The sequence below is a fragment of the Melospiza melodia genome, chromosome 8, assembly GCF_035770615.1.
Source record: "Melospiza melodia melodia isolate bMelMel2 chromosome 8, bMelMel2.pri, whole genome shotgun sequence".
In the NCBI taxonomy this organism is placed as follows: Eukaryota; Metazoa; Chordata; class Aves; order Passeriformes; family Passerellidae; genus Melospiza; species Melospiza melodia.
This window is the reverse complement of record NC_086201.1, coordinates 22403923-22428795: the sequence shown is the minus strand read 5'-3', so window position 1 is coordinate 22428795 and position 24873 is coordinate 22403923. Positions and strand designations below refer to the sequence as shown.

Genomic DNA, 24873 nt, shown 5'->3' with positions numbered 1-24873 from the left:
ATTCCCTTCAAGACAAATTTTTGGGTTAGTACTGGAGATATGGAAATGTGACCAGAGGAGGCACATCTGGCTTTAACTTGCCATAAGCTCACAGAAGAGTCATATGAATTTTCCTCAATGATACAAAGAGCATTGAAATTGAAGATTCACAGGGTAAAATATTCCAGAGTAAAATGTTTTAATTGTTTTAAGAAAGGGGAAATTGAACTTCTAAATGTTCAAAACCCCACAGCCTTTTAAGGAATTGTAAATCACTGGGGTGCTTTAAAAAAATAATTTCACTGTAACTTGAATTTTAATTGCCTGCCCCTTTCTTTTACTGTCATGGTACTTTCATCATCTCTGTTTTCCTGAAAGGGAGTGTTGCTATTGTTGTTTATTTTAAGAAATCCACTGAAATTTTTCCTGCCGTGCTGCAAAATTTCAGGGAGGGATATGTTTTAGTATTCTGTGTTATTAGTATTTTATATATATCTCTGTAATTTTAAAATATGAAGTTTTAATGAATGTTCTCCTCTAAACACTGGACTTTTGCATTTCTAGCCTGAGAAATTGAGGATAGTCAATGCCAGGTGCAGCCAGAATACTGCTGCAGCCCCACAACATACCATTTTTTTAACATTATTCAAATTAGGCTCTGCACTCATAATTCTGTTGTTTCCTTTATTGCTGTTGTAAAGCAAATGGTTCTTTTATACAAATGTTATCTCCTGGCTATTAATTCAGCAGTTATTTTGGATTATGGCACTCCTGTTAAATTTAGGAATGTAAAACCTCATAAATATTTAAAAGTTTCAGACTGACGTGGGAAGAAATTGTTTTTGACTTGCTTTGTTAATATCCTGTTGTTCAATTTGTAATAGATTTGGAATATATTGTTATTTCTCCACTGTTTGACAAATGGAAAAACAATTTTAGAGTTGAGCAACTGCTTCAAGTGTTCTACCTTGAATTGCATTGCAACAGGCTGATAAAAGTGTTGGTTTCCAGAAAAAAATAGCAAGGAAAAGATCTGGTTTTCTTTAAGAGGCCAAAAATTCTGAAAGTGTTAATTAGATCCCACTTCAAACTTAATGGAAATGCAGCAGTAAGTTTGCAATGATTGTTTGATAAACCATTTCGAGAATCAAGTGCTTCTCCTTCAGCCTGCTATCTAAGCTTTTCACTAAGGAGCTAAGGAGTATGCTGTACAAATGTGTTTCTTCCCCAAAAACCAATTATATTGAGTCTTATTTCTATCCAGTGAGTGTGTTCATAGACTTAATATTAATGTCCATCTCCAGTATCCCCCAAGTCTTTGAAGAATAACTGAATGATAAGAAAGTCACAATTTTTGTAAGATTGCTGAAGGTCTGGACAGCACAGTCTCAGGGCCAGCATTCCTGCTTCACACCTAACCTGGCTCATGCAGGTGCTGCCACTGAGCAAGCCACAGCACATCTCTGTGTTCAACTAAATACATCAGCCAGGCCAGCACACATTCCTGTGTTTGTGTGTGCAAGAGCAGCTCATTCCACTCTTACAAACAGAAGTCCCTGTTATACAGACACAGCAAAATGTATGGCTTTTGCTGTTGTTTTATTGACTGACAATAAAATTAGCATGTTGAAAATTCTTTATTTTACTTTGGAGTGTACTTCTGCTAGACATGTCTTGTATTCCTCTTCTTCTGGTTCTGTGTGTGCATAGTGAACAGTGTAAAGCAAAGGGCACTTGTATGCTTATGATTTTGAAGGCATTTGGAGTAAGAAATTCTGCAGAGCAGTATATTTACTTTGCATTTGTAAATGGTAGCAATTAAAACTCCCAGCTTCTGGCTATCCAGATGTTTCTTGCATTACAGCACTGTAATTTGCATTGGAATATATTGTGTTACTGCAGTGGCTGTAAAGTGGTCAGCTTTCAGTCTAAATGCTGTATCAGGCTCCAGTTGGAATGGTGAGCATATTTCCTGCTCATACCAGGTTCTTCTCCTTCCCACTGTTTCCACACTCGGTTAGCTTGACGTGTTTGTGTTTCTCAGATGAAGACTTTTACTGCTCAGCATTTGAATCAAGCAGGGAATGTATCGGCAGGTCAGAACTGATGTACGGTTTGGTTCTTGTAAGAGTGAATAAAAGGACGGAAGTTTTGAATCAGAAATTTCCCTTTGTCATTTTCAGGCAGCAAACATCCCTCTGGTGTCAGAGCTTGGCATTGATGACATCCATTTTGATGACTTCTCGCTCGATGTGGATGCCATGATTACTGCAGCCCTGCGGATGTTCATGGAACTTGGAATGGTTCAGAAATTTAAAATTGACTACGAGGTAACCATCTGCGCTGTAAATATCTGCTGCTTTTGTCTTGGCACTGCTCTGTCCATTTGTACACATTTAGTAGCCCTGCTCCAAACTGCACTTTGAATTTCAGACGCTGTGTAGGTGGCTTCTGACGGTGCGGAAGAACTATCGAATGGTCCTGTATCACAACTGGAGGCACGCTTTCAACGTCTGCCAGCTGATGTTTGCCATGCTCACTGTGAGTACCCAGCCACACAGCCCCCAAGAGCTTTTACTGCCACACTGCCTAACCTGTCTAAACATTTTCCAGCATTCCATTTCTTTTCTAGTTATTATGCTACTCATTTCCAATAGCAAAGCAGACAGAATTTATTCAACTTAAGGCAGCACATATTTGGCAAAACCTTATAGTGTTTTAGTGGCAGTGATATCATAGGCACATTAAAGTGACTGAAAACAGATGGCAGTCTTGGAGTGCTCTTGTTATTACAGATCTTGATCTTATCAAATGTTTTTCTTTTGGAACTCTTTGATTTGACATTTATTTCAAACTCCTAATTGGGAAGTACAAAACCAAGGATTAGAATCCCAAAGTATTTATTATGTTGATATTTATCATCTCCTTATCCAGCTTAATCTAAATAGTTTTAGAAGATATTGCTTCAAAACATTTGAAAATTATCTTCCAGCATAGTGATCTAAGTGAATCTTGAGTCTCCACTGGACATTGTTAACACTTAGGGATTTTATTAGCATGTATCTCCAGCAGTACCTGTAGCTCCTTTAGCATACAAGTAAATTCTACTGAAATTTAAAGTAAATTCTGCTGAAAGTACCACTAGAACAAGCATACTGCTCTCTCTCCCTACCCCACAGCAACTTCAGTGCAGGAAATAACTCGTGTTTGGCCAACTCATTCTTGTAAATGCACCAACAAAAAACTCAGGGGTCCTGAATGCCAGAACTTTGCATGTTGGGCAAGAAAAAGAGACTGTGACTTCCCCTAGCAGGTGAAGATGTCATTCTAGTGCTTGGGCAGTCCCAGCAGGGTGGGTGTGTTTCTGTGAGTGTTGATGGAGGCATAGTGAAGCTGTACCGTGCACCATGGCACAAAGGAAAGAAAGACCCAACGAGAGAACCTCTTCCTCTGGGCATGAGGCTGCTCAGCTGCACAGAACATTGTTTCAGCAGGTGCTTGCTGATGCTCTCTAAGGAAATTCGGTGTTAAGGCCTGGGTGTCGGTAGTTTTTATGGTTTTATAAATTTGGCATGCATTTTTTCCCCTAGTTTTAGACAAAGGAAAAGCAATTTACTCCGATGAGCATAGGCAAAGGCGGGCAGCGGCGCCGGGTGTGAATGACAGCAATTTCTGCCGGGCGGGTTGCCCCCAGCCGCAGCGGTGGCGCCCCTAGGTGGAGCTGCGGGGCCGGGTTTGCGGCACTGCTCTGCCGGGGGACCGGGCACCGCCATCCCGCTGGAGTGCCCGCCCCGGGGCCGGCGGCGACGGAGGGGGCCCTGCTGCTCCAGCCGCCACCGAATGACGCTCTGGCCGTGGCTCTCACGGCGCCATTTCAGAGCCCTCTTGGCAGTCAGCGCAGGGGTGCAACTGTGCGAGATGTGATGCAGCGTTTTTAAGCCAGGTTTGTTTCCTTGCCCACACTCCTTGTAATGAACAGAATGAGCAATTCCATGTGCAGGGCTGGATGCGAGTGGCCACAGCACTGGAGTCTCCACACATCCCACCCTGCTTTGCTCTGGCTCTGGCTGGGAACAAAGTAAGTTCAGTGCATGATCTGTTTGGTCTGCTCTCCCTTCCAGATACAGGAACATTCTTTTGTGCAAAAAAAGACAAGAGGAACTTGACATTAGTAATAATCCAAAGCTTGCTCCTATTGCATTTGTCTTGGGGATACCATCCAAGTTAGCGTGTGCCTTCTTTTCTCACTGGTAAAAGGGGAAAATTCTTAGACAAACCCCTTGAAGAGCCCTTCTCTGCCGCTCAAGAAGGCACTGCTTTGTGCAGTTATTGCAGCTTATTTCTGATTTCTCCATGACAGTGAGCAATGTAGACTGCCCCACAAATAGAAACCAGTCATTCTATTTTAGGGCATTTTCAGGTAGGATTTGCCATGGTATAGTCATGTCTAACCTATAGTGGAGTAGCCTCTAAGGGCCCCACCCTACTCCCACTGAATGCACAAGAAAAATTCAGCTGTGTTGAACAAGCCAAACAAGAGAAATTCAACAAAGAGCAGACCATTGTTTCACTCCTGGTAAACTCAGCTTTTTGCATATATAAAGCATGTTCCTGAATGTCTAAGTATGTATTCTCTCTCCTGAATTCTGCAAACCATAGTTGAATTCTAAAGACAAGCACTGCAGCAAGGCTGCTCCTGCAAGTTAAGGGAGTACCTGAGAGTAAGTGCAGGATCAAGCCCAAGCTTCATTATCAGTGCCTTTGCCAACACCGTTCACATTGATACTTATTTCAAAGGGCAAAAATGAACAAGTAAGCAATACCAAATTAAAATCCCATCTGGTGTGCTAATAACAAAACATATAGATGTGGGGCAAGGTATAATGAATGCAATTCATTTCCTCACATGAAAGAATGACCTCCATAACTCACTGGAGACTGCCACTCATGAGTTATGGGTCATTCCTTTTCTGGTGAAAATAAATTTTACTGCACCATCGTCTATAGCCATGGGTTTTTTTTTTCCTCCTGTAAATTCAGAAATGGGGAAATGTAATCCTCTGTTTACTTGCATTATGTTCAAAGAAGATATCTCCTTACTGTAGTATTGTTTTAAATGAAATGTTTTTTACTATGTGACATATGCTATATTTCTTTCATATATTCAGTGACAAGACTTTTCATTAAATAAAATGTGGCATTTATTTTTGAGATATTGCTACTGTTAATAAATTCCTTAATTGGTTTCCCTGCATTTGGAATACAGGTTGAATCCTTGAATTTAATCAAAGTTTGGATTACACTAAAGAATATTTATTACAACATCAATTTCATATTATACAACTTCCCTTTTAAGTTATTTTAACTTAGCCATGAATATTTTCTCTAGACTGAAACTTGACACATCGTGTGTTGTCAGTTACAAACTATTTTTTAATCCCTTTTTATAACTAGATCTTTATTACTATTTGTTATAGAAGAGCTGTGTTTAAAAAAATAAAAAGAGAAAATGCTATTTTTAGAGGATTTTTTTCTGCTTGGGTAGATGTTACCAAAGCAAGAACAACAGCAATGCCACTAGAAATCAGGTGAACCTCTTTCCTAATACCAAAGTTATTCTGTACACTGGTGGATTCTACACAAAATTAATTAATCTTTTTTTTCTTCATGCTTGATCATCTTTTCTGCTGTGTAAATTTTAAGGAATTATAAAGTTTTCGTAGCAAGTCTTGCACTTCATCAATTCCCACTGAAGTGCATTCCTGAGCACCTGGGGGAGCTTGGCTCCCTGTACTGTTTATGTAGTAACTGTGGCCACATTTCAGACTGTCTAAACAGAGGATACTTAGATTTGAATGTGCATTTCTCTAAGTAGAATTTGTGGTCTTTGGGGTGACTAGCAGAGCTTTCACAGAGTATTGCAGCAATTCACTGTTGTTTCTGAGTGTAAGTTCCTACCAAGGAAGGGCAACAAGTCCCCCTGTGTCACTTAAACTCTCTTCTTGCCGGTGGGTGAAATTATGCCCCTTTGAAAATCACTGATATTTGGAGATTCTTACGTGGTGTTGGTGTTCAGCCTTGGTTTGGTCCTCCAATACAAATGTATTTTGTATCTCTTGTATGCAATTTCCTTTCATGCTAACTAGATCATGTGGATAACTGAGGAGTGTCACTGGAGACTGACACTGTGAAAAGACAAGTGTTACAATTTTCCAGCTCAGCCAGTCATTTTTGCAGGTATTATGCCCTTCTGCTTCTGAAAAACCAGGTTGTTTCTGCCATGGGTTAGAGACACAGCACCAGTGGTGCCCCACAGAGGCTCTAGCATCTCCTCCAGACAGGATCTGTTCAGGATGCTTGAGATTAGCAATAGCAGGAAGGGTTTTTTCTCTGCCATGGCCCTGTTCAGGCGGGAAGACTGCTATCACAAGTATCCAAGAGGAGAAGCATAGTGATAAAAAAAGGTTTCTATGATTATCTCCCCCATTCACATAGTCATGTCTGAGCTGCTTGTAGGGAATTTCATTGCATTTGTTTTCAAATGCCTCTCCCAAATTCAAGTGGGTATCTGAAGCAGAAATTTGAGACATTTCCTCTTTAAATCGTGCCACTTAATTTCAAATTGCCAGATTGAAAAAAAATCTAATAGTTCATAACAGTTCCACAGAGTATATTTTATCTGGGTTCTTTTAAAGAACCAACTTAACATGTCAGCTATCTCTGACAGTAAGGATTGACTAAGATGGTCATCTCAGGATTGAAGAAATCAAAGTACTTCTCTAAATAATAATTTCAAAATTTTATCAGTTTAGTTTTGGGTTTTTTATTTCTCTGAATAAAAAATCCAGTTCCTGTCTCAGTTTGCAGTTACTGGTATTTGTTTTCAGCTCTTTTTGCCTTTAGTGCCTCCTGGCTAGCAGAGAAATGGCATGCTGGAAATGCAACAAAGAGATAATAACAGATCACTCCAAGGACATTATCTATTCTGCTAACCATCTGACATACAGCAGGGAATAGAATATGACAATAAAGCATTTATCTTCTCCTTACTGAAACGTTCATGGTATCAAAACAAAGTTGACTGTTGCTGGATGGACTAACATTACTTATCCCTTTTGCTACTGATAGTTACAGCTGCTATTTTTTTTCCTGCTCTCAGACTGCAGGATTTCAGGAGATTCTAACTGAAATTGAAATTTTAGCTTTGATTGTGGGATGCTTGTGTCACGACCTTGACCACAGGGGAACCAACAATGCCTTCCAAGCCAAGTAAGCTTTCTAATTCTTACTATTTTAATTTGGTTTTCTTCCACAGGAGAGCAAAAGGTGACCAGGATAAAGAATGAAGCATTAATTTCAAGCCTTCTAGGCCAAGGCCAAGTACTCTTATTCCTGTGTGCAGTGAGGGACTATCCATCTTTATCATTCTCTGTTCCTTTAAGTAATTGCTGGCTTGTCCTTTGTAGCTGGCTGTTGAACTGACACCACATATTGAAATGTGGTGCCAAAACTTGATGTTCTTTTCAGGCTCAGCTATTATTGATTCTGGTTTTCAACCCAGGAAGCACCTAAATTGTCTGTCTGGGTTGTTCTTGCTGACTGGGGTGCATGGCATTAAGCAAAACCTTGTTCTGCTATTGCAGAGAGAAGAAAATAAGTGAAACTGAAATAATGCTTTCACAGAAACCAGGCTGCTGCCCTCAGGCACAGTGAAGGAGAAGTAGGTTTGCAGAAGGTTTAAGAGTGATACTTCTAACTGTGTAGGTAGGGGAACTTCTTAGACTAAGGTCAAATTCATTCCAAAATCTGCCTTCCCTGAGAATAGGAGGGACAACAAAAAATGTCTGCAGCAACATCCTGGCCAAGCTGTGAAATAAAGCTGCCAGACATAGAGATTTCTTCAAATCCCTTTTTGTTTTCTTCACTCCCCAGTTCCTCTACAGTCAGAATATGAGGCCCCAAGGTATTCCTGTCCTACAGATCCCAGTGAGCATTTGTAGCTTTTTTTGTTCTGCCTTACTGCTAATCCTCCAGTATGATTGGGGAGTGGTCAAATGGTTGTCCAGAGATATTTGAAAGGCAGAGTGATGCTGTGTTAGCCTGTTTTGTCCTACTTTTGCAGAAGTACTCTGCTGCAATGTGTGTATGCAGGGGCTGCTGCATTTCTGGGGGCAAGGTGCCTCAGTGACCATCAGTCAAACTGATGTTTCTGATGTTCACTAAGCTGCCATTTCCTGAGGTATTGGTGTTGCCATACAATCTCAATGAAACAATGACACTGTCTGGATCTTCAATCACCACAGCAGGGAAAATCAATTGCAGTGCTCAAAAGACAGAGCTCGTGGTGCAAAGGTTACCAGGCACTGCTAGATGCCTTTTTGCAGCTGAGTCTTGAAGAGAATCAAAATAGACGAGACAAATGGGAAGGAAGCCCAGCTGATTGATGTTTATGTTCCCAATTTACAAAAACGAGACCCAAGATTTACATCCTGGCCATTTTAGGCTCTGATTAAATTAACCACTTCTCTGCTGCACCATTATACAAGAGTATCTTTTGTGCAGAGGGATGGCTGAGTTAAAGGTACAGGGTTCAGCATTAGACTGCTATCACTCATACTTGCTGTTTGACAACAGAGTACAGAGAGGAGGCTACCATTTTATGACTCCATAAAGAAACTGCTGAAGACATTTAATGAAAGACAAACATTACCACACATGTATAAAACATCCCTGAAAACAGAAGCTGGAGTTTTCCTAACGCTAACTATGATTTATTCCTCTAACCTGACATAAATTTAAGCATCACATTTTCCTATTTTATCTGCAGTGTCCAATACTGCTGTTCTGTATGATGAAGGTTCAAGAGGTATATGATGGAGGCAATATCACAGTTGTCTCCAATGGCTCTGTTATATATGTCAATATCACATTCTCTAGGGATGATGTTTCCTGGACATCCTTTTCTCTCATATAGCTGCATCTGATAATTAAGTATCAGTATGGAGCAGTTTTATGGTATATGCTCCTAGGAGACTCCTTCTGTCTCTAGCATAATCTCTTATTCTCATTTCTTTGGAAAGAAAGCCCACCTTGTCACTTTAGGCTGGGTCCCAGAAGTGAAGTACTTTGCCTGACCTACTTTGGTACTTGGCGAACAGTGACCATTCTGACAAGCCAGTCCCATTCTCTGCACTTGCCAGCAATTTGCAATTTTATATTATTATTCCATATATTTTTGTCCTTTAAACGTAGAAAACCAACCTGCTCTGTTCATTTTGAATCTGATCTTGGTTTAGACAATAAATGTGATGAGAAAATACATTCTAGAGATACGCTAAGCTTTACTTTTATATTAACTGCTCTCACTTGTGGGGTTTTTTTTTACCTTATTATTTGCAATTGGATTTTTTTTGTTGTGTTTTGGGGTTTTAATTTCAGAGTTTGTAGTTGGCCATTGTAAGCCCTTATGTTTATGTCTATTAAGAATTAAAAATAAAAGGTAGCAGGGGAACAGCTGATCCCAGCTCAAGGACATTACCTTGTGTCTTTACTGCACAGTTCTGTGTTTGTGCTGTTGCTGAGGGACTTCGAAAGCTGCATTACAAAATTTCTTGTAGTTCCAGAAAAATCTTTATTCAGCTGGCAATATTTTGCAAAGCCTGGAACATAAATGTTTTGTATCTGGATTTAAATCAGTATTTTGATCTCATCAGCTGTCTTAAGTGAGGTTGCTGAAGTGGAGGTAGAGAGAGTGTCTACGTGCTTTTGTCACTGAATTGTCTCTGAAACCTGCTTCGTAAGCAGACGAGCAGGATTTGTTGACTTCCCATGTTCTGTTTCAGGAGTGGATCAGCCTTAGCTCAGCTCTACGGCACCTCTGCTACCTTGGAGCACCACCATTTCAATCATGCTGTCATGATTCTCCAAAGTGAGGTACAAAAGCATTACTATTAATCTCACTGTGAGCTGTTGGGCAGTTTCAGCTGGAGGAAGGAAATACCATGTACAGTACCTTTTTAATGCCCTCTCCTTGAGGAATTATTTATTGGTTACCAAAAAGGTCACAACTAGCACAAAATTAAACAACTACAAATGCTGATCACAGAGCCCAGAGATTATATCTGTCTCAATCAGCAAGGGGCAAGGAGAATTCATCCTAATCATATTGTCAGCTTTTCTCACTCTTCTTACATATATCCTGTTCAGTGGTTTAGAGGTAGCTGAAACAGGTCTTTACCTTTCCCCACAGGTGTCATATTCAGAGTATCAGAGCCATTCTTTACTGCACCAATTTAATTTCTTTGGCAGCCTTTGAAATCGGTATTTTTATTATTTTTTCATAATTTAATACACTGTTTTTAAAAATTAAAATAAGTAATATCATGCTGTCCAAAGTATACTAATTGCTTTTCAGATACCTGTGAAGACAGAGCTCTTGCCTAGAATATCTTGCATATAACACTATACAGCATATACTACACCATGTATTTAATAACTGAGAAAAGTGGGAGAATGGACATGGAGTCCTTTCAAAAGAACAGATGCATTTTCATAATTTACAGAGATTGGTTGCTACAAAATGCATTTAGTAAATAGAAACCCAAAACTGCTGTTCATGCAGCACAATTGGAGACCACAGCCTGATCTGCAGTAACTTTTGAAGAAATCTGGAATGTCTCATGATCACAGACAAATGGGAACAGAGTGTTGGCTTTACCTCTGTGTACACTGCCAGGGAGATTTGGCACAGAATTGCACCTCCACAGACTGTATCTCATATATGTCCTCCTACCATCATGATGATAGTAACCCTGTTGCTGGAAAATTCTGTTTTAAGGGCATTTTAAACTTCCTAAGCAGTAGATGGCAGTGCATACTGAATGTGGGCACTACATGACTGAATACCATCAAAATACGACTCTAGTTAGAAGAACTTCAATATTTATGTAGGTGATTAGGAAAAAAAGGCCTGTAATACATTTATGTATGCTAATATATGTGACTATTGTCACAAATATAATTTCTTATGCTTACATTTAGAGTTTTTCATTAATTTTGTTTCTTTCATCTTATTTTCTCGAGAATTTCACAGAGGAATTATAGGATCTCTGTCCTGCTTGTTTTCAGAAATCCAGTTACAAAAGAACCTTCCCCCTCTCAAATAGCAACATCAAATAATTAAATTCCTTTCATTTTGGCCATAAAGCATCTTTCAAATTCTTAATCCTCAATCCCTTAAAAAGCAGCCAGTTGGACCCACAAAGGGTGTGTAAATTGCATATAAAATTGTGGTTCTTTAGTCCACATAGGCAATGGCTGTATACACTGTAGGACAAGACAGCAATGGGCAGAGTGAGCAAAAGGGCTGCTTTGAATGAAAAACTGATTTAGTGTCCTTGACTGCTCTAACAGCAGTTTGTGTGCATGCAAGCAGCAGCACAGATAAATCTATTAGGATCACTACTCAAAAGCTCCAATACGCAGCTCCCCAAAACATTTAATGAGAGATTGAGATGTATCCACAGTTTTTCCCCATAAACTGAGTCTGTGCAGGGTTAGAGCAGAGAGTAAATCTTTACTTGACAGGCTATCATTTCTGCAGAGTTTAGAAAAACATACCAAGTGCTTGATAACAATCATCAACTCTTCTGCCTCAATATAATCTCAGCAGCATTAGCATTATTATTTCATCATAGTTTTGCCATGAATCAGACAAGGCTTGTGTTACAGGGCAACAGTAGACTAACAAGCTAGAAAACTTTTTTAAAAACTATATTGATTGTTAGCCCTTTACCTCTTTTATCTCTTTCATTATAGGGTCACAACATCTTTGCTAACTTGTCCTCTAAGGACTACAGTGACCTTATGCAGCTTCTAAAGCAATCGATATTGGCAACAGACCTCACTCTGTATTTTGAGTAAGTATTGGCATTTCTGGTATTTGATGAATGAAAATTCAGAGAACTTACTCTAATGACCTATTAAATACCAATAAGGATATATAATATGAGAAATTAGTGTTCAGCTATGGTTGAAGAGGTTTAGTCCAATACTTAGTATCTTTTAGACTAATAGATATGTCTCAAGTGTCCAAATAAGTTTTGCTTTAATGTGTAACATGTCTGTATCAAGCAAGTGAAATCTTAGGTTTATACTTCAAAACAATTCCAGGAACCAGTTGTAGCTCAGTTCTATAATTTTTCTGTCCCTTCTATGATCATTTCTTCAGGCACATAGAAAATCAATGACATTTGAGAATTCTTTTCCACCATTTCAGCATCTCTAAACATTTGTGCTAAGAAATATTGTGTTTAGTTACAGACCCAGTTACAGAGGTAATGAAGGAGACACTTTGCTGCTTTGAAGATGAATTATGCCAATTCACATCACATAATGAGAACAGTCTTAAAAAGCTTAACTGTGGAGAACTACACTAGGATGTCTCTCACCCAGATTCTTCCCTTTCCTTGTTTGCAAATCAAATCTCAAAGTAGATTTCAAGTTGGTCCTGTATTTCAAATATTGTTAATTTTTACCAAGCTCATCCCACTGAGGATGTGTGGGAGGATGCACGTAGTCAGAGGAGGAATGGTGTCACCATCACAGTGCACTTCTGACATCTGGCATTAGCAGTGCTGACAGATGTGCAGTTTCAGTGCACTGCCTTCCCAGTCATGACAATAAGTCATCCTTAGGAATTTTTGTTTGGTGTCTATTAGCATTCTATCCTGTCTGTCTTTCTGCCATGTCTCAAGTGAAATTATTAGAGTCCTACCGGGGGAAGTTTAGCTTAGGTATTAGAGAAAAAAAATTCACTGAAAGAGTGGTTAGACATTGGAATAAGTTGTCCAGGGCGATGGTGGAGTCACCACCTTTGGAAGTATAAAGGAGTTGTCTTGATATGGTGCTTAGGGGGAATATGGTTCAGGGGTGATGATGGTGGTGCTGGGTTGATGGTTGGACTTGACGACCTTGAAGCTCTTCCATTCTGTGAGATACAAGGACCATAGGTCCTCTTGTCTCATCGTAAGTCAACGCTGCAGAAATGTTTTGTGCTCTCAAGGAGGACATGAGTGACCAGGACTGAGAGGACAGCTGCCCTGGCACAGCTCCATGTGCTCCCCCTGGCCAAGATCCTGGAGACCCTGGAGGAGCCAGAGGGGGCTCATGGCAGTGCCTTGGGATAGACCCCATTCAGACCCAGATGTGATGGAGCTCTCTTCCCTCCCTGCCTTAAGCTGAAAAACTATGTGGTCAATTTGTTTGTCTAGTTCAAGTACAGAGAAATAATGTCCAAGAGGGACATAACTGAATTTCGAGATTATTTTTTCTTACTTGCATAATTGATTTTTCATGCTGCATAAATCAGAAGACTTTTAGCAAATGAGGCCTCTTTACTCAAAAGTCTGCAGATACATTATTTTTTCCTCTTGTGTTACTGTGATTCATTAATGAGGTGGTAGCTATGCTAGTTTATTTCCAGAAGTGCCTGAAAATCACTCTCTAGAAACACTGGTGCTTTACATTTCTTAAAACCACCCTATGTGAACAGCTGTTTCTACACAAGTACCTAATTTGTTTTTTCAGTTTGCTACGTCATCAATATTTTTGTAGAGAGGGGAATTCTCATATCAGTATTCTTAAAATGACTGAATCTAATGATCACAAGCTCCAGGTATTAAAACAGCAACAAAACTGTTGCAGAGACTTTATGACCTTCTCAAGGCTTTACTTTTATACAAACAAACAAAAAGATGACTCTCACTGAAAGATCAGATGGGAAACAGTTTATAATTCTAGATAACGACACTTGCAGATAATATGAAAAGTAAAAGCATGGAGCCAAAATGAAGTTTATGGAAATTCATCCAAATGATGTCTTGAGCCAGTGGGCTGTAGAGCAAATGAATTTGTTATACATAGGAAAACAACCTCCCTTCAAGGCAAAATGCAGCCAGAGTCAATGTTACTCAAAGACCTTGGAAAATTATTATAATTCAGTTTGTTTCTGAAAATCTGCCATACTGTATTTGCTTATTAACAGAAAACCTCATCATTTTGGATATAAAAAAAAAAAAAACAGTAGGAAATGCTAAATTGTTTCATCATACATGGCTGCTTTGCTCTGGTTCAGTCCTTCCTACACTGAAATGTCTCTGTAGAGCTGGACTACTACTTCTCTTTTAGCCTAACATAAGGCCTTGAGACTTACATTTTCAATTACCATTTATGGATCTCTACATTTTAAATTTAAATATTTTAGGTTTTTAGGGTGTCACCTTCCTGTGCTTTCAGCTTAAAACATTCTTGCCTGGTTTTTGTTCAGGAACATATGAATTTCTCAGAATATCCAATACTTCAAAAGGAAATCTCTTATTTCCCAAAGTATAAGGGATTAGATATCATGCAGTCATTTATAGCCCTCTTCTCGCTGCTGAATGAAATCCACTATAGAAAGGCTCTATAGTAGAAGTGACTGGTTATATATATAACCATGGGAGTCAGGGACCAGAATAATGCAACCTGCCCCACACCATGTTCTGGAACACAGAGTTTCTGGAAGTGTGCATCTCCTTGTATGCAAATGTGTACTGGCTGCCATGAGACTGCACTGTCAATAATCACTGTCCAAAGTTTCAGTCTAGTTGAAGTAAACGTAGAAAATACAAGACTGCAAACTCTCTCCTGTTCAGGAACCTAACTACATTTCCTCTTGACAAAGAGCACAGTCTCATGAGATGGGGCACTACACTGTCCCTTAGGATATAGGTATTTATTTGCTTTCCAGCTTTGATACTCATGTGATGTGTCACTGGGGGAAAGTTGCTCCAAGTTTTTGTACCTCAGCTTCTGCTACATCTTGGGCAGGATCTATTACATATTTGTAGTCACACTGCAAGCAGTAAGAGCTGCTTGGAGTCTCAGTGCCATAAAAGATTACAGACTATGATGAATCAGAATTTTGATGCTTAAAGGCAACAATCAAGCATTAATATGTTCTGTCCATCTCATGTTTTGTCCCTGTTTGAGGACATGAAGAAGGTGTGAGAAGACAAACCATGGCACTAAGCAGGGAGACCTAGTGTCTGGTCTGTATGAACTATGAACTCAAGACAGCAGCAGCTCCTGTGTGTCTCTGTTTCTATCTGTGTGCTGGAAATAACAGGAATTGCACAGCTCTGATAAACCCTTCAGGATATAGAAGTAAAAACCATTTTGCAAGGACAAGAAAACAGAGGCATGTGTGTATTTCTGGGGTGTTTCTACTGTCTGTCTGTCCACTGCTGTAGGTGAGCATTTCATGCTTCCATGGAAGACTGAACATTTCAGAGCCATTCATTTCCTTATTTGTGGAGACCATAAATCCAATATTGCATTTACTAGGCAACTGTGACATTGATAAGAGACATTTATAGAAGGTGTTTGGAAATTAGTATGTTTCGCTTAAATGGACTGTCAGTGTAACGGCCTTAACAATAATACATGAGGTGCAGTGATTCCCTATCACACAGAGAGCTGTGGTTCTGCTGCAGTGCTGCCCTGCAAGTGTCTTATTTCCTTCTCTGACAATCTGGTTTTTTGCAGGAGAAGGACCGAGTTTTTTGAGCTTGTCAGTAAAGGTGGTTATGACTGGAATATAAAAAACCACCGAGAAGTATTTCGGTAAGCACCGTTTTCTCTTGCTTTCTGGTTATTTCGAAGTGTAGCCATATTTGTTAAAGGAATGTCATGTATTGTGGACTGGAGGCTTAGAATAAAAGAGAAAGTATCTTGTTTTAAAAATACAATCCATGCTATGAAATACATGGTATGATTTTTTTTCAACATTAGCAAACAGCTGGGATTAATCAACATGACTTCACCTTCTCCATATCTCCTACACACTCAGTCCTGTTTTCTTCCCTTTCTCCCAGCCTCACCAGTTCCTGTTCAACCCTTCTGCTCTTTTTCCAGAAAGTATCAATATTCTGCCTCTCTACACAAAGATCTTTCCTGTCTGTTTCCCTGATCCCTCTTTCTCTCATCTGTCTTTTTTCACTAGCCATGCACTTCTCTGCTCTTCCAGTGTGTACCTGGGAATTTTCTTATACAGAGTAATCTTCCAGCCCTCAGGAATGCCCTGAGCATGCATCCTATTGAAAACCTCAGACATTGTGGGTGGTTTGAGTAGATCACACTTTGTAGACAATAAAACGTGTGTATTTGCATATGCATGCCTGGTTATGTCTCATTTTATCTGACATTTCATTAAAATTCTGTTATCTTTTGGTCTTTTGACAAAATATTGGCCATTTTCTATTTTCCATACCATTTCACCCATTCCTAATTTTAGATTCGGGCAATATATTTGATGCTTCATTTTCAGTGCCCTTGTTCTTCATTTAAACTTTCTTAGACTTTTATCTGCATCATGTACTGTACATAAACGCTTTCTACAGCTGAATGGTTTCCTTCTCCTAATGCATATAAAACATGGTTGTAGCTAGATATTAAACTACAGTGGAACCGTATAGCTCACAGTAAATCTTCACTTTTTATTGTAGATGAGCAGTAGAAACTGCTTAAACAGTGTCTGGGATGCCTCCTGTGATTATAGGCTCTCTTGCTACAGCAGTCACTTACAAATAGGCATATAAATTAATCCAGTTGCAGGTGTTATTATGTAATAATACCCTTACTTATATCATGTGAAGCACATGCTTTCTAATATATTATAGGTGTTAATGTAAGTAGTGTTAGAAGTATTGCAAAATTAGCAGTTACTCCCTTGCAATATCATTTCTTTTCTACTGTGCAATGCAGAATACCAAAATTCATCATCTTATGACCTGCAACACATTAGGATTCTGAGGCACAATTGTAATGTAAAAGCCACGCTGATGGCTAAGATTTCAAACATGTCATTCTTTTCTGGAGGAAAAGAAGGTGCCAGGGCTGACATTTTATATAGGTATTATTTATTTATGCGTCCAGAGCAGAGTTGTTTAGAAATTCAACAAAGGTTGATTCAGCTTGTATTGTTCATTTCTGTTTTTCAGATCAATGCTAATGACAGCCTGTGACCTTGGAGCTGTGACCAAACCGTGGGAGATTTCAAGACAGGCAAGTCATGATTAATAGCAGGGCTGGGAGGAGGCGGGACTGGCAGGACAATATTCCCAGGGCCCTGGCTTGCAAGGGACCAAAACTGGAATCAATTTACAGCAGTATTAATGCTATTAAAAAATAGCAGGGGGTTTCTGCAAAAAATGGTTTATTGCGTAATCGTTCCCTGTACACATGCTGCTGCGTGCATCTGGCTTTACAACCTCTTCTCTTACTAACATTTTAAATAAATACCCAAAAATGGATGGATTAAACCAAAAAGGCATGTAGCCAAATATACCTGCATTTACTTGTTTCATCCCAAAGTTTTCCTTGGCAGTAGTAGGGTCTTCCCTAAATCAAAAATACCAACAGATTATCTGCAAACTTTCATTTGCATAAAATCTTCAGTAGATATGATAAAAGAAATGTATTAATTTTCTTAAGAATGTTGCAAAACTCCAAGCATGGTATAGGGCTTTCTTTTACATCCTGTACCCCTGTACCTAGAAACCAACAAATAAAAATTCAGAGTTCTGCTGCTGAGTAGGCTCTTTAGAAATATACATAAAAAATAGATCCAGCAATCCAGCATTGGCAAACAGGTAAAATATAAGAAAGCGACCTGCCCCAAAACTCTTATCCTTTGCCCCATGATTTTCTTTCTAGACATCTTTCTCTACCCAGAAAACTATCCTTAATATTTCCATGCCAGTCATTCTCTGCCCAGAACAAGCCAGTAGAAGACAGACTGTGTCAGGTTTTGGAGGAACTGACAGCATCAAGAAACAAACAGAAAACATACCAGTGCAGCTGGGTTTGGGTACACAGCTGGAGGAAGTTTGGTCTAACAGCAAGTAATAGTTACAAAGATGAGGTGGAAAAGAGAAAACTAGGCCAGATAACTAGACATGCAGGAGCAGGCAGATTGCTTTGACAAGGAAGTATTAGAAGCTGAAAAGGATCTATGGAAATTACATGCACATCAACTGAATAAAACAAACATTTATGGAGGGAGGGCTTCACCTCAGCTTTCAGTTTTGCCAGGTGAATCTTTTTTGCTTTCTCAGCAGACTGTGGCAACAGTTCTTTCTAAGGCTGTTGCTCTACTTGGCCAGAACATAGTCACCTTGCATGGAAATCAGGAAAGCTGCTTCTATCCTGCAGGGGGAAATTGAGTTACAAGAATTTTCATTGTCACCTGGCCACTGCTGCAGTGTGTGCAATCCCTCCTCATTTTTCCTCCTTAACCCAGTTAGCTTCTGCATTTTCATTGACAGCCAAATGTCAGGCAGGGTCTGCTTTCCTAGTTGTGAATCTTTGTGCTGTGCTGCTGAATTAGTGCTGGAGTCTCTGGCAAACTGGGGATTTTTATACTTGTCACTCTTGAGGTCTACAGGTGAAAAGTCCCCTGCAGCTTAGTTATACAGGTTTACTTTATATTGAAAAATTCCACCTGGGATTTCTTGAAGCATTACCCCATTGAGCAGAAGTGCTAGTAAGTCCACAGAGGTAAAACAGGAAATAGCTGAACCTTAACTGTGCCACGAGAAAAAAACCAAACATACTTGAAAAAAAGGAATAAAGGCCAGATGTAAGATGGAAAAATTCAGGAAGAGAAGATTGAAACAGGTAAAGAAAAAGGGACGTAAGGAGAACAGGAACTGAATAGCACTGAGGGACAGGGATGATACTATGCCTTGATTATTTTTATACAATACACTTAGCAAACACCTAATTGCTGATAGGTTGTTCAATTATTCCTCTTATCTGGGATATTGATCCAGAATTTTATTAAGATTTAAGAGTACTTTATAACATCACCTATTTCCAAATAATTTTGGTACTCCCCATTTCAACTGCAACAAGCTTAGCATTTGTTATCTACCATGCAGTTGCTAAAGCAAGAAATTTAGAGATTTTATGACATACAGGCTCTCTGCTTAGTTTACTCTCTTGTGTCTTGGCATTATGAAATAATTTCCTAGCTTAAAAGCAATACACTGGCATGACAGGAGCTTTAGTATATGAATGCCTCTTCAGTAGATTGGCTTCCAGATTTTTTTCATCTGAAAATGTCGCATGTGCTTATGTTCAAAGCCTCACACATGACAGGAGTACGTACTATATCAGACTTCCTAAATTTCCTCTGGTTTCCATAACTAAATTTAAGTCTTGTCGTCTTCTAAAAAGCACAGAGCTCTGCAGTGAATAGAACATTTTCATTTGCAAGAGTCAGAAAGATGCATTCTAATTTCCAACCTACCACTTCTTGATTTTAAATCAAGATTAGCATCACAATCTGAGCCTATACTTAGATATCCAGATCCTATATTGATGACAGTCATGGGGAAAAAAAGTAAAGCCTAGTGGAGGAAAAAACCCTTTATGAATTCATGTTAGATTAAACAACAGAGAGTACTGGTTAATTAAGTTTCTTTGATAAGCGAAGTTGTTATTATAGGGCAACAGCCTGTAAATAACCAAAGAGCTCTTGCATGTTTTACAAAGCATTTTTACAAATGTAATAGTGGATGCCAACAAGAAGCTATCATTTTCTGGTTTGGTCTCAGTTCTTAAGTTGTTATAACTGCACTGAATGTTACCTTGGCAGTGCAATGTAATTCCCCAAGTCCCTGTGCCTGACTATGGCTGTTTATACCCCTTGTATGCCCAGTTCAAAAACCTAATGAACACATGCCTGACGTCAGTCCTGCAAGTGAGGTTATTCACTTCTGTACAGTCAAGCACAGGCTGAAGTCATAGTCTGAGCAAAAACTCATTATCCTAAAGACTGTGTAATAAAAACTAATCTTTTACCATGACTTTTATTTTAGGCTGCTGAGCTGGTAACCAGTGAGTTCTTTGAACAAGGAGACAGAGAAAGATCTGAACTCAAACTCACCCCTTCAGTAAGTTTTTTTATCATTTCTGAAATAGTTACTAATTTGAATAAGGGAAAAAAATATCAATGGGCTCATTCAGAAAAATGAACTGTATTTTGTACATAGAGAAACCTCTGTCCAATAGGGATATGCATTTATAAACACATATAAAATAGCTCTCAGTCAACACAGTCACTTTTGCCCTTTCACAGTCCTTGAGCCCTTTTACTAGTTTTCTGTATCTATTACTAAGATTATCCTATTAGTGAATTTTCTAAGCAGCAGGTGTTGGGTTCAATACATAGAAGTGACGTAAAAACTCACAGCTACCTATGGAAATCAAAATTGCCAGATTTACTTTATGTTGCAGCTGTATATCTGTGTTATTTGAAATGCATTTCTGTAAGCATACATGTAAATGTACTACGGTGATTGAAGGGATAAAATGGAATTGAGTGGAATAAAGTCAGATAGGTGTAAAGTGTCAAACAAGTGCTAGGAAAGTCTCATAAATATTGTCACTAAACAATTAGAAGAGAAAGTCTTATCCAGGTTGAATAACTCAAAATGTGGAGCAACCATTATCTGGAGGCAACAGGAGAAGGGTAACAGAAAGTATTCTACAGAATTTACCGGGCAGGAAGACTGCCAGCCCAGATCCATTACTGTTTTGTTGAGCTGCAAAACCCTATGTGAGAAAAGAGAAAATTCTGCTCAAAGGTATCTGCTTTACGTTCCTACAGGAGGTTACTTACCACCTCAACTCCAGCTGTGGAGCATTTATTTTACACTACAGAATTATAAACACAGAACACATTCAGCCTAAAAGTTTCAAAACAGAATTGAAAATAACCAGTTTACTTTTCATGCAAAGCAGTGAGAAGGCAACTGCAGAGATTGATTATGGTTTACAAAGTGTTCTGGTTGTGAGAATTTGACCATAGCTGCGAAGTGCTGGATGATGTGTCTGTAAAATACTCAGTGTAATTAAAGTATGACAGTTTTGTTTCCTTCTCAATTCAGGCCATTTTTGATCGGAACAGGAAGCATGAACTACCCAGGTTGCAGCTTGAGTGGATTGATAGCATCTGCATGCCATTGTATGAGGTAATTTTTACTTACTGCTCCTGTAGAGTCCAGAGGAGATTATTCTTGTCTCTCAGAGTTAGCTTTCAGAGCAGCCTTGAAGGCTATTTGAACTCTTGTCTTACTTTGACTTTACCAAAAGTCTGAATTCCATTAAGAAATCTTCAGATTCCCTGAATCTGTCTGTAAATATCTGTAATGTCTGTAAATTCCTCTCTAAGGTATAAAAGCTGATAGGGTTTATTAGAGACAAACTGATTCTCATCATGGTGAGGTATGGAGCACTAGAGGGACAGTCTCAGCAGGTGCAGTCAAACTTGTCCAAATCTGTGTGATGCAAAAGGAAACTCAAGGCTGAGCCTTTGTGCTTTCTTCTGACCCTAAAGGCTCGGCCTAGAGTGCACCTTCCCAAACTGCTACAGGGCATTCTAGGCCAACCTTTAGGGTCTGTGATAAAACAATTTGTTGTTTAACCTGTGCTGTTTAACTCAGAGTTTACTCTTTTAATTGTGCTTCTGCACAGACTGCCTGGGTGCTTGGCACATGGTGTGTAAATGCCCAAGTGCTCCTCTATTAAGGCTAGAGATAACCACAGAACCATTAAGGTTGGAAAAGACCTCTAAGATCATCGAGTCCAACCATTAATCTGGCACTGTCAGGTCCACACTAAACCATATCCCTAAGCAGAACATCTACAGGTTTACTGAACATTTCAGGTACAGTGACTCCACCACTTCCCTGGGCAGCCTGTTCCAATGCTTGACCACCATTTCACAAAGAATTTTTTCCTATCAGAACAATGCTTCTGCCTTTTTAAATTAAACAGCTTCAGGATATGACTGAAACAACACAGACTGCCTTATGCCAGCAAAGACTGACTGGCCAGTGATATCTGAGAAAACAGGAGGATGTTCTCATTCAGCATCTTTGGGGAACTGCAGCAAGTTCTCCCTGTTCCCACTGCACCCTAAACTGCCCAAGACCTCAAAGCAATGAACGGGTCAGTGATGACACACAGCAATAACAGCTCCCATGTTAACATCAAAATTATCAACTTGTGCCTGAATGTAGCTTCCCTACCCACAAATAAAAATGGATTCGCCGTTCCTTTCATTTTATAGACCAGATATAAAACCAATATCATACAACAAGGACACAAGAAGGCCCATAAGAAGGACAATGTGCCCTCTCCCCTCCATAACTTGTGGCATATGAGGCTGCCACCATGGAAATAATGAAATTACTACCCAGCAGCAATGGCAATTCCTGTTGTGACACAGAGAGCAGACACTTGTGTAAGCAACAAGCCAGGCTGCTGCTTTGCCAAGAGATCCTGTCCCTTTCTAAGGCCAGTCTTTGTCCTGATGAAATAAATTACAGCTACCATCTTCAAACAATTAAGGCAAAGCAAGCAGGGAAGAAGATTATACACCTATATTGTTTAAAAGACCAAGAACATTTTAGACAATGTGGGGGAGGGGTGATGGACACTGATCTGGGACAGACACTCTTTAAAAATAATGTCCCTTTCAATAAAATAGCTCATATTGCACTAGAATGCATATTATACCAGAATTCATTATTTCTAATGGCATCTGTAATCCAAAAATGTACAGTAAAGCAGGAAGAGCTGATAATCAGCCCATCCTCTGCACGAGAAAACTACATCTGAGCACTAAAGCTCTGGTTAGTTAGCTCCATCTTAGCAGGAGATCTCTGGGGAATATATTCACATCTGATTTCCCTGCTTTCCACTGTGTTTGCATCATGCTGTGCAGCCATTAGCCTGCTGCTCAACAACTTCAAAAAGAGACACCATCAAACCTGGAAGTCATAGCAGCACCAGCCTTAGGGGTAAACAGAAAACTTCATGCCATAGTATCACACTGCAGGAGATTCTCTCTTCAGTGTGGAGCCAAGTTTTAATTTTCATATCCAGCTTAATCAAACTTCAACACACATACCCTGTCAGCAGAATATTCAGGCACTGTAAATCCACTGTTTAGGGCTGGCTGAACATTACAGCTCTGGCCATATCCTAGATTTTGGGTTGGCATATTTTTACATTCTTTGAAATTCTTGCCATTGTAATACATTACGGGAACTGCATGTGAGGAGAGAACAGGTTATATCACTACAAATGCAATATAAAGAGATGGAGTGGCAGCTCATAAATCAGTAAAATATTAGTGGTACTATAGCTCACTACTACAGTACTTAGAAAAACCATGTTTGAAAATACCCACAAACATTTGATGCTTATTTTCATACCAAAATTAAAACATTAAGCCATAGAGAACAAAATCAAGGCTTTTCTATTTATTTTTTTTCAACACTAGTGATTAGAAATCCTGAATCCACATGGGATTCTATAGCATCCAGATCCCCAAAGGGAATGCTGTGGGGAATGCACCAGTTCCTACCAATGCAGTTGCTAGAGCAGGACCTCATGCTGTGCTCTGTGTTATTTCACACACACACACACACAGCAGAGATCCCAGCAACCACTGAATACAGGCAATTCTCATTAAAGTGAGATCAGCAGAGCTCCCTGAAGTTCTTTGCTCAGAGTAACTCCCAAGAGCAGGCCATTCCTGGCAGCTGAGGATGTCTGAAGTATGCAACACTGAAGGAACTTCACAGCCCAAACTTCCAGGGGTGGTCTGATATCATCCCAGTGCCTCACAGTACCAGAACAAACTGCATCCTCTCTGTGGTCCAAGCTAACGAACCAGGCTACACCAGAGTGCCTGTGAGGAGTGGCTCATACTTAAAACAATATATAAACTTTGCAGTACATTTTAGTTATGGCTTTTCTAGTCTTATCATTTTCCTCAGGTCTGAAACCTCCTTTGTGGAGATTTGGCTCTATCTGCTCTGCTTTCTGCATTTCCTTAAGATAGCTCAAAACAACTCACTTGGAGGTGCAGCAGTTCTCCCAAGTAAAGGGTAGTGAAGTCTCCTTTATTGGGGAACATGGATCACATTCCTCTGCTTACCTGGCTAGGACTGTGCCTGAGTTTGCCCCCTTTTTGTGAGAGGGTTACATGTGACTGGCAAATCACCAAGATCTATGCAACTTCCATTAGCAGTCCTGTCTGACTGCCCCTTGGAATGCCCCTCCCACCCAGAAGAAAGAAGGTCAGTGATACACAAAACATACTACACCATGAGCCACAGTAAAGACTGAAGGTAGATATAGATATATATTTTTTAAAATTAGTATCTGGAATTATACACAGTTTTCCTATATCTAAGTGTCTAAATCAAAAACATTTGTGCTTGCTTTGTAAACCTGATCTTGCTCCTGGCACAAGGTAAGCCACAGCTCTGCTCCCTTGCTCTCTCCCCTATCTGCTGTTCAATGTAAGAATCAAGCCACTTCCAATTTCATATCTTAGTAATCAAATCTATTTCCTTCACACTGTGGATCAAAGGTCTGGGAAGATAAAAGCATCCCAATTTTTTGTTCATTGCATTTTATAACACTTAGGATATTATAATTTTATTACTTACTTTTTTTGTTACTGTAGTGATCCCAGATCAGAGTATTTTTATGTAACAGTGGAACTTTTGCCTTGAGTAGCAGAACAGCAATCCATTACACTGAATTTCAGATTTTAGGGGCTTTAGTTACACTTTACTGCATTACATTTGCTCTTCATTCAAAACTGATAGTAAGGAAAGCATTTATAAGTAGAGATGAGAACCAAGCTTATTAGAATAATAATTTCTAAAGAAAAATGCACTTTTTTGAAATTGTAGAGTATTTCAAACCTAGTAATGTAGCTTCATTTTGTTAGAATATCCTAGAAAGAGGAAGTACATGCAATTAAAG

At 39.3% G+C, this 24873-nt stretch overlaps 1 protein-coding gene across 3 annotated transcripts in view; it reads left to right on the top strand.

Moving 5' to 3' along the window:
- The window catches only part of PDE11A (phosphodiesterase 11A), a 108391-nt gene that overhangs the window by 68738 nt on the left and 14780 nt on the right, over positions 1-24873 (top strand). For all 3 annotated transcript variants that reach the window (XM_063162197.1, XM_063162196.1, XM_063162199.1), the window contains 9 exons: positions 2163-2309; positions 2413-2520; positions 7139-7248; positions 9822-9912; positions 11797-11897; positions 15565-15642; positions 17019-17082; positions 19902-19976; positions 20973-21056. In XM_063162197.1, the coding sequence (XP_063018267.1) occupies positions 2163-2309; positions 2413-2520; positions 7139-7248; positions 9822-9912; positions 11797-11897; positions 15565-15642; positions 17019-17082; positions 19902-19976; positions 20973-21056 (858 nt within the window). The remainder of the gene's footprint in view (positions 1-2162; positions 2310-2412; positions 2521-7138; positions 7249-9821; positions 9913-11796; positions 11898-15564; positions 15643-17018; positions 17083-19901; positions 19977-20972; positions 21057-24873) is intronic.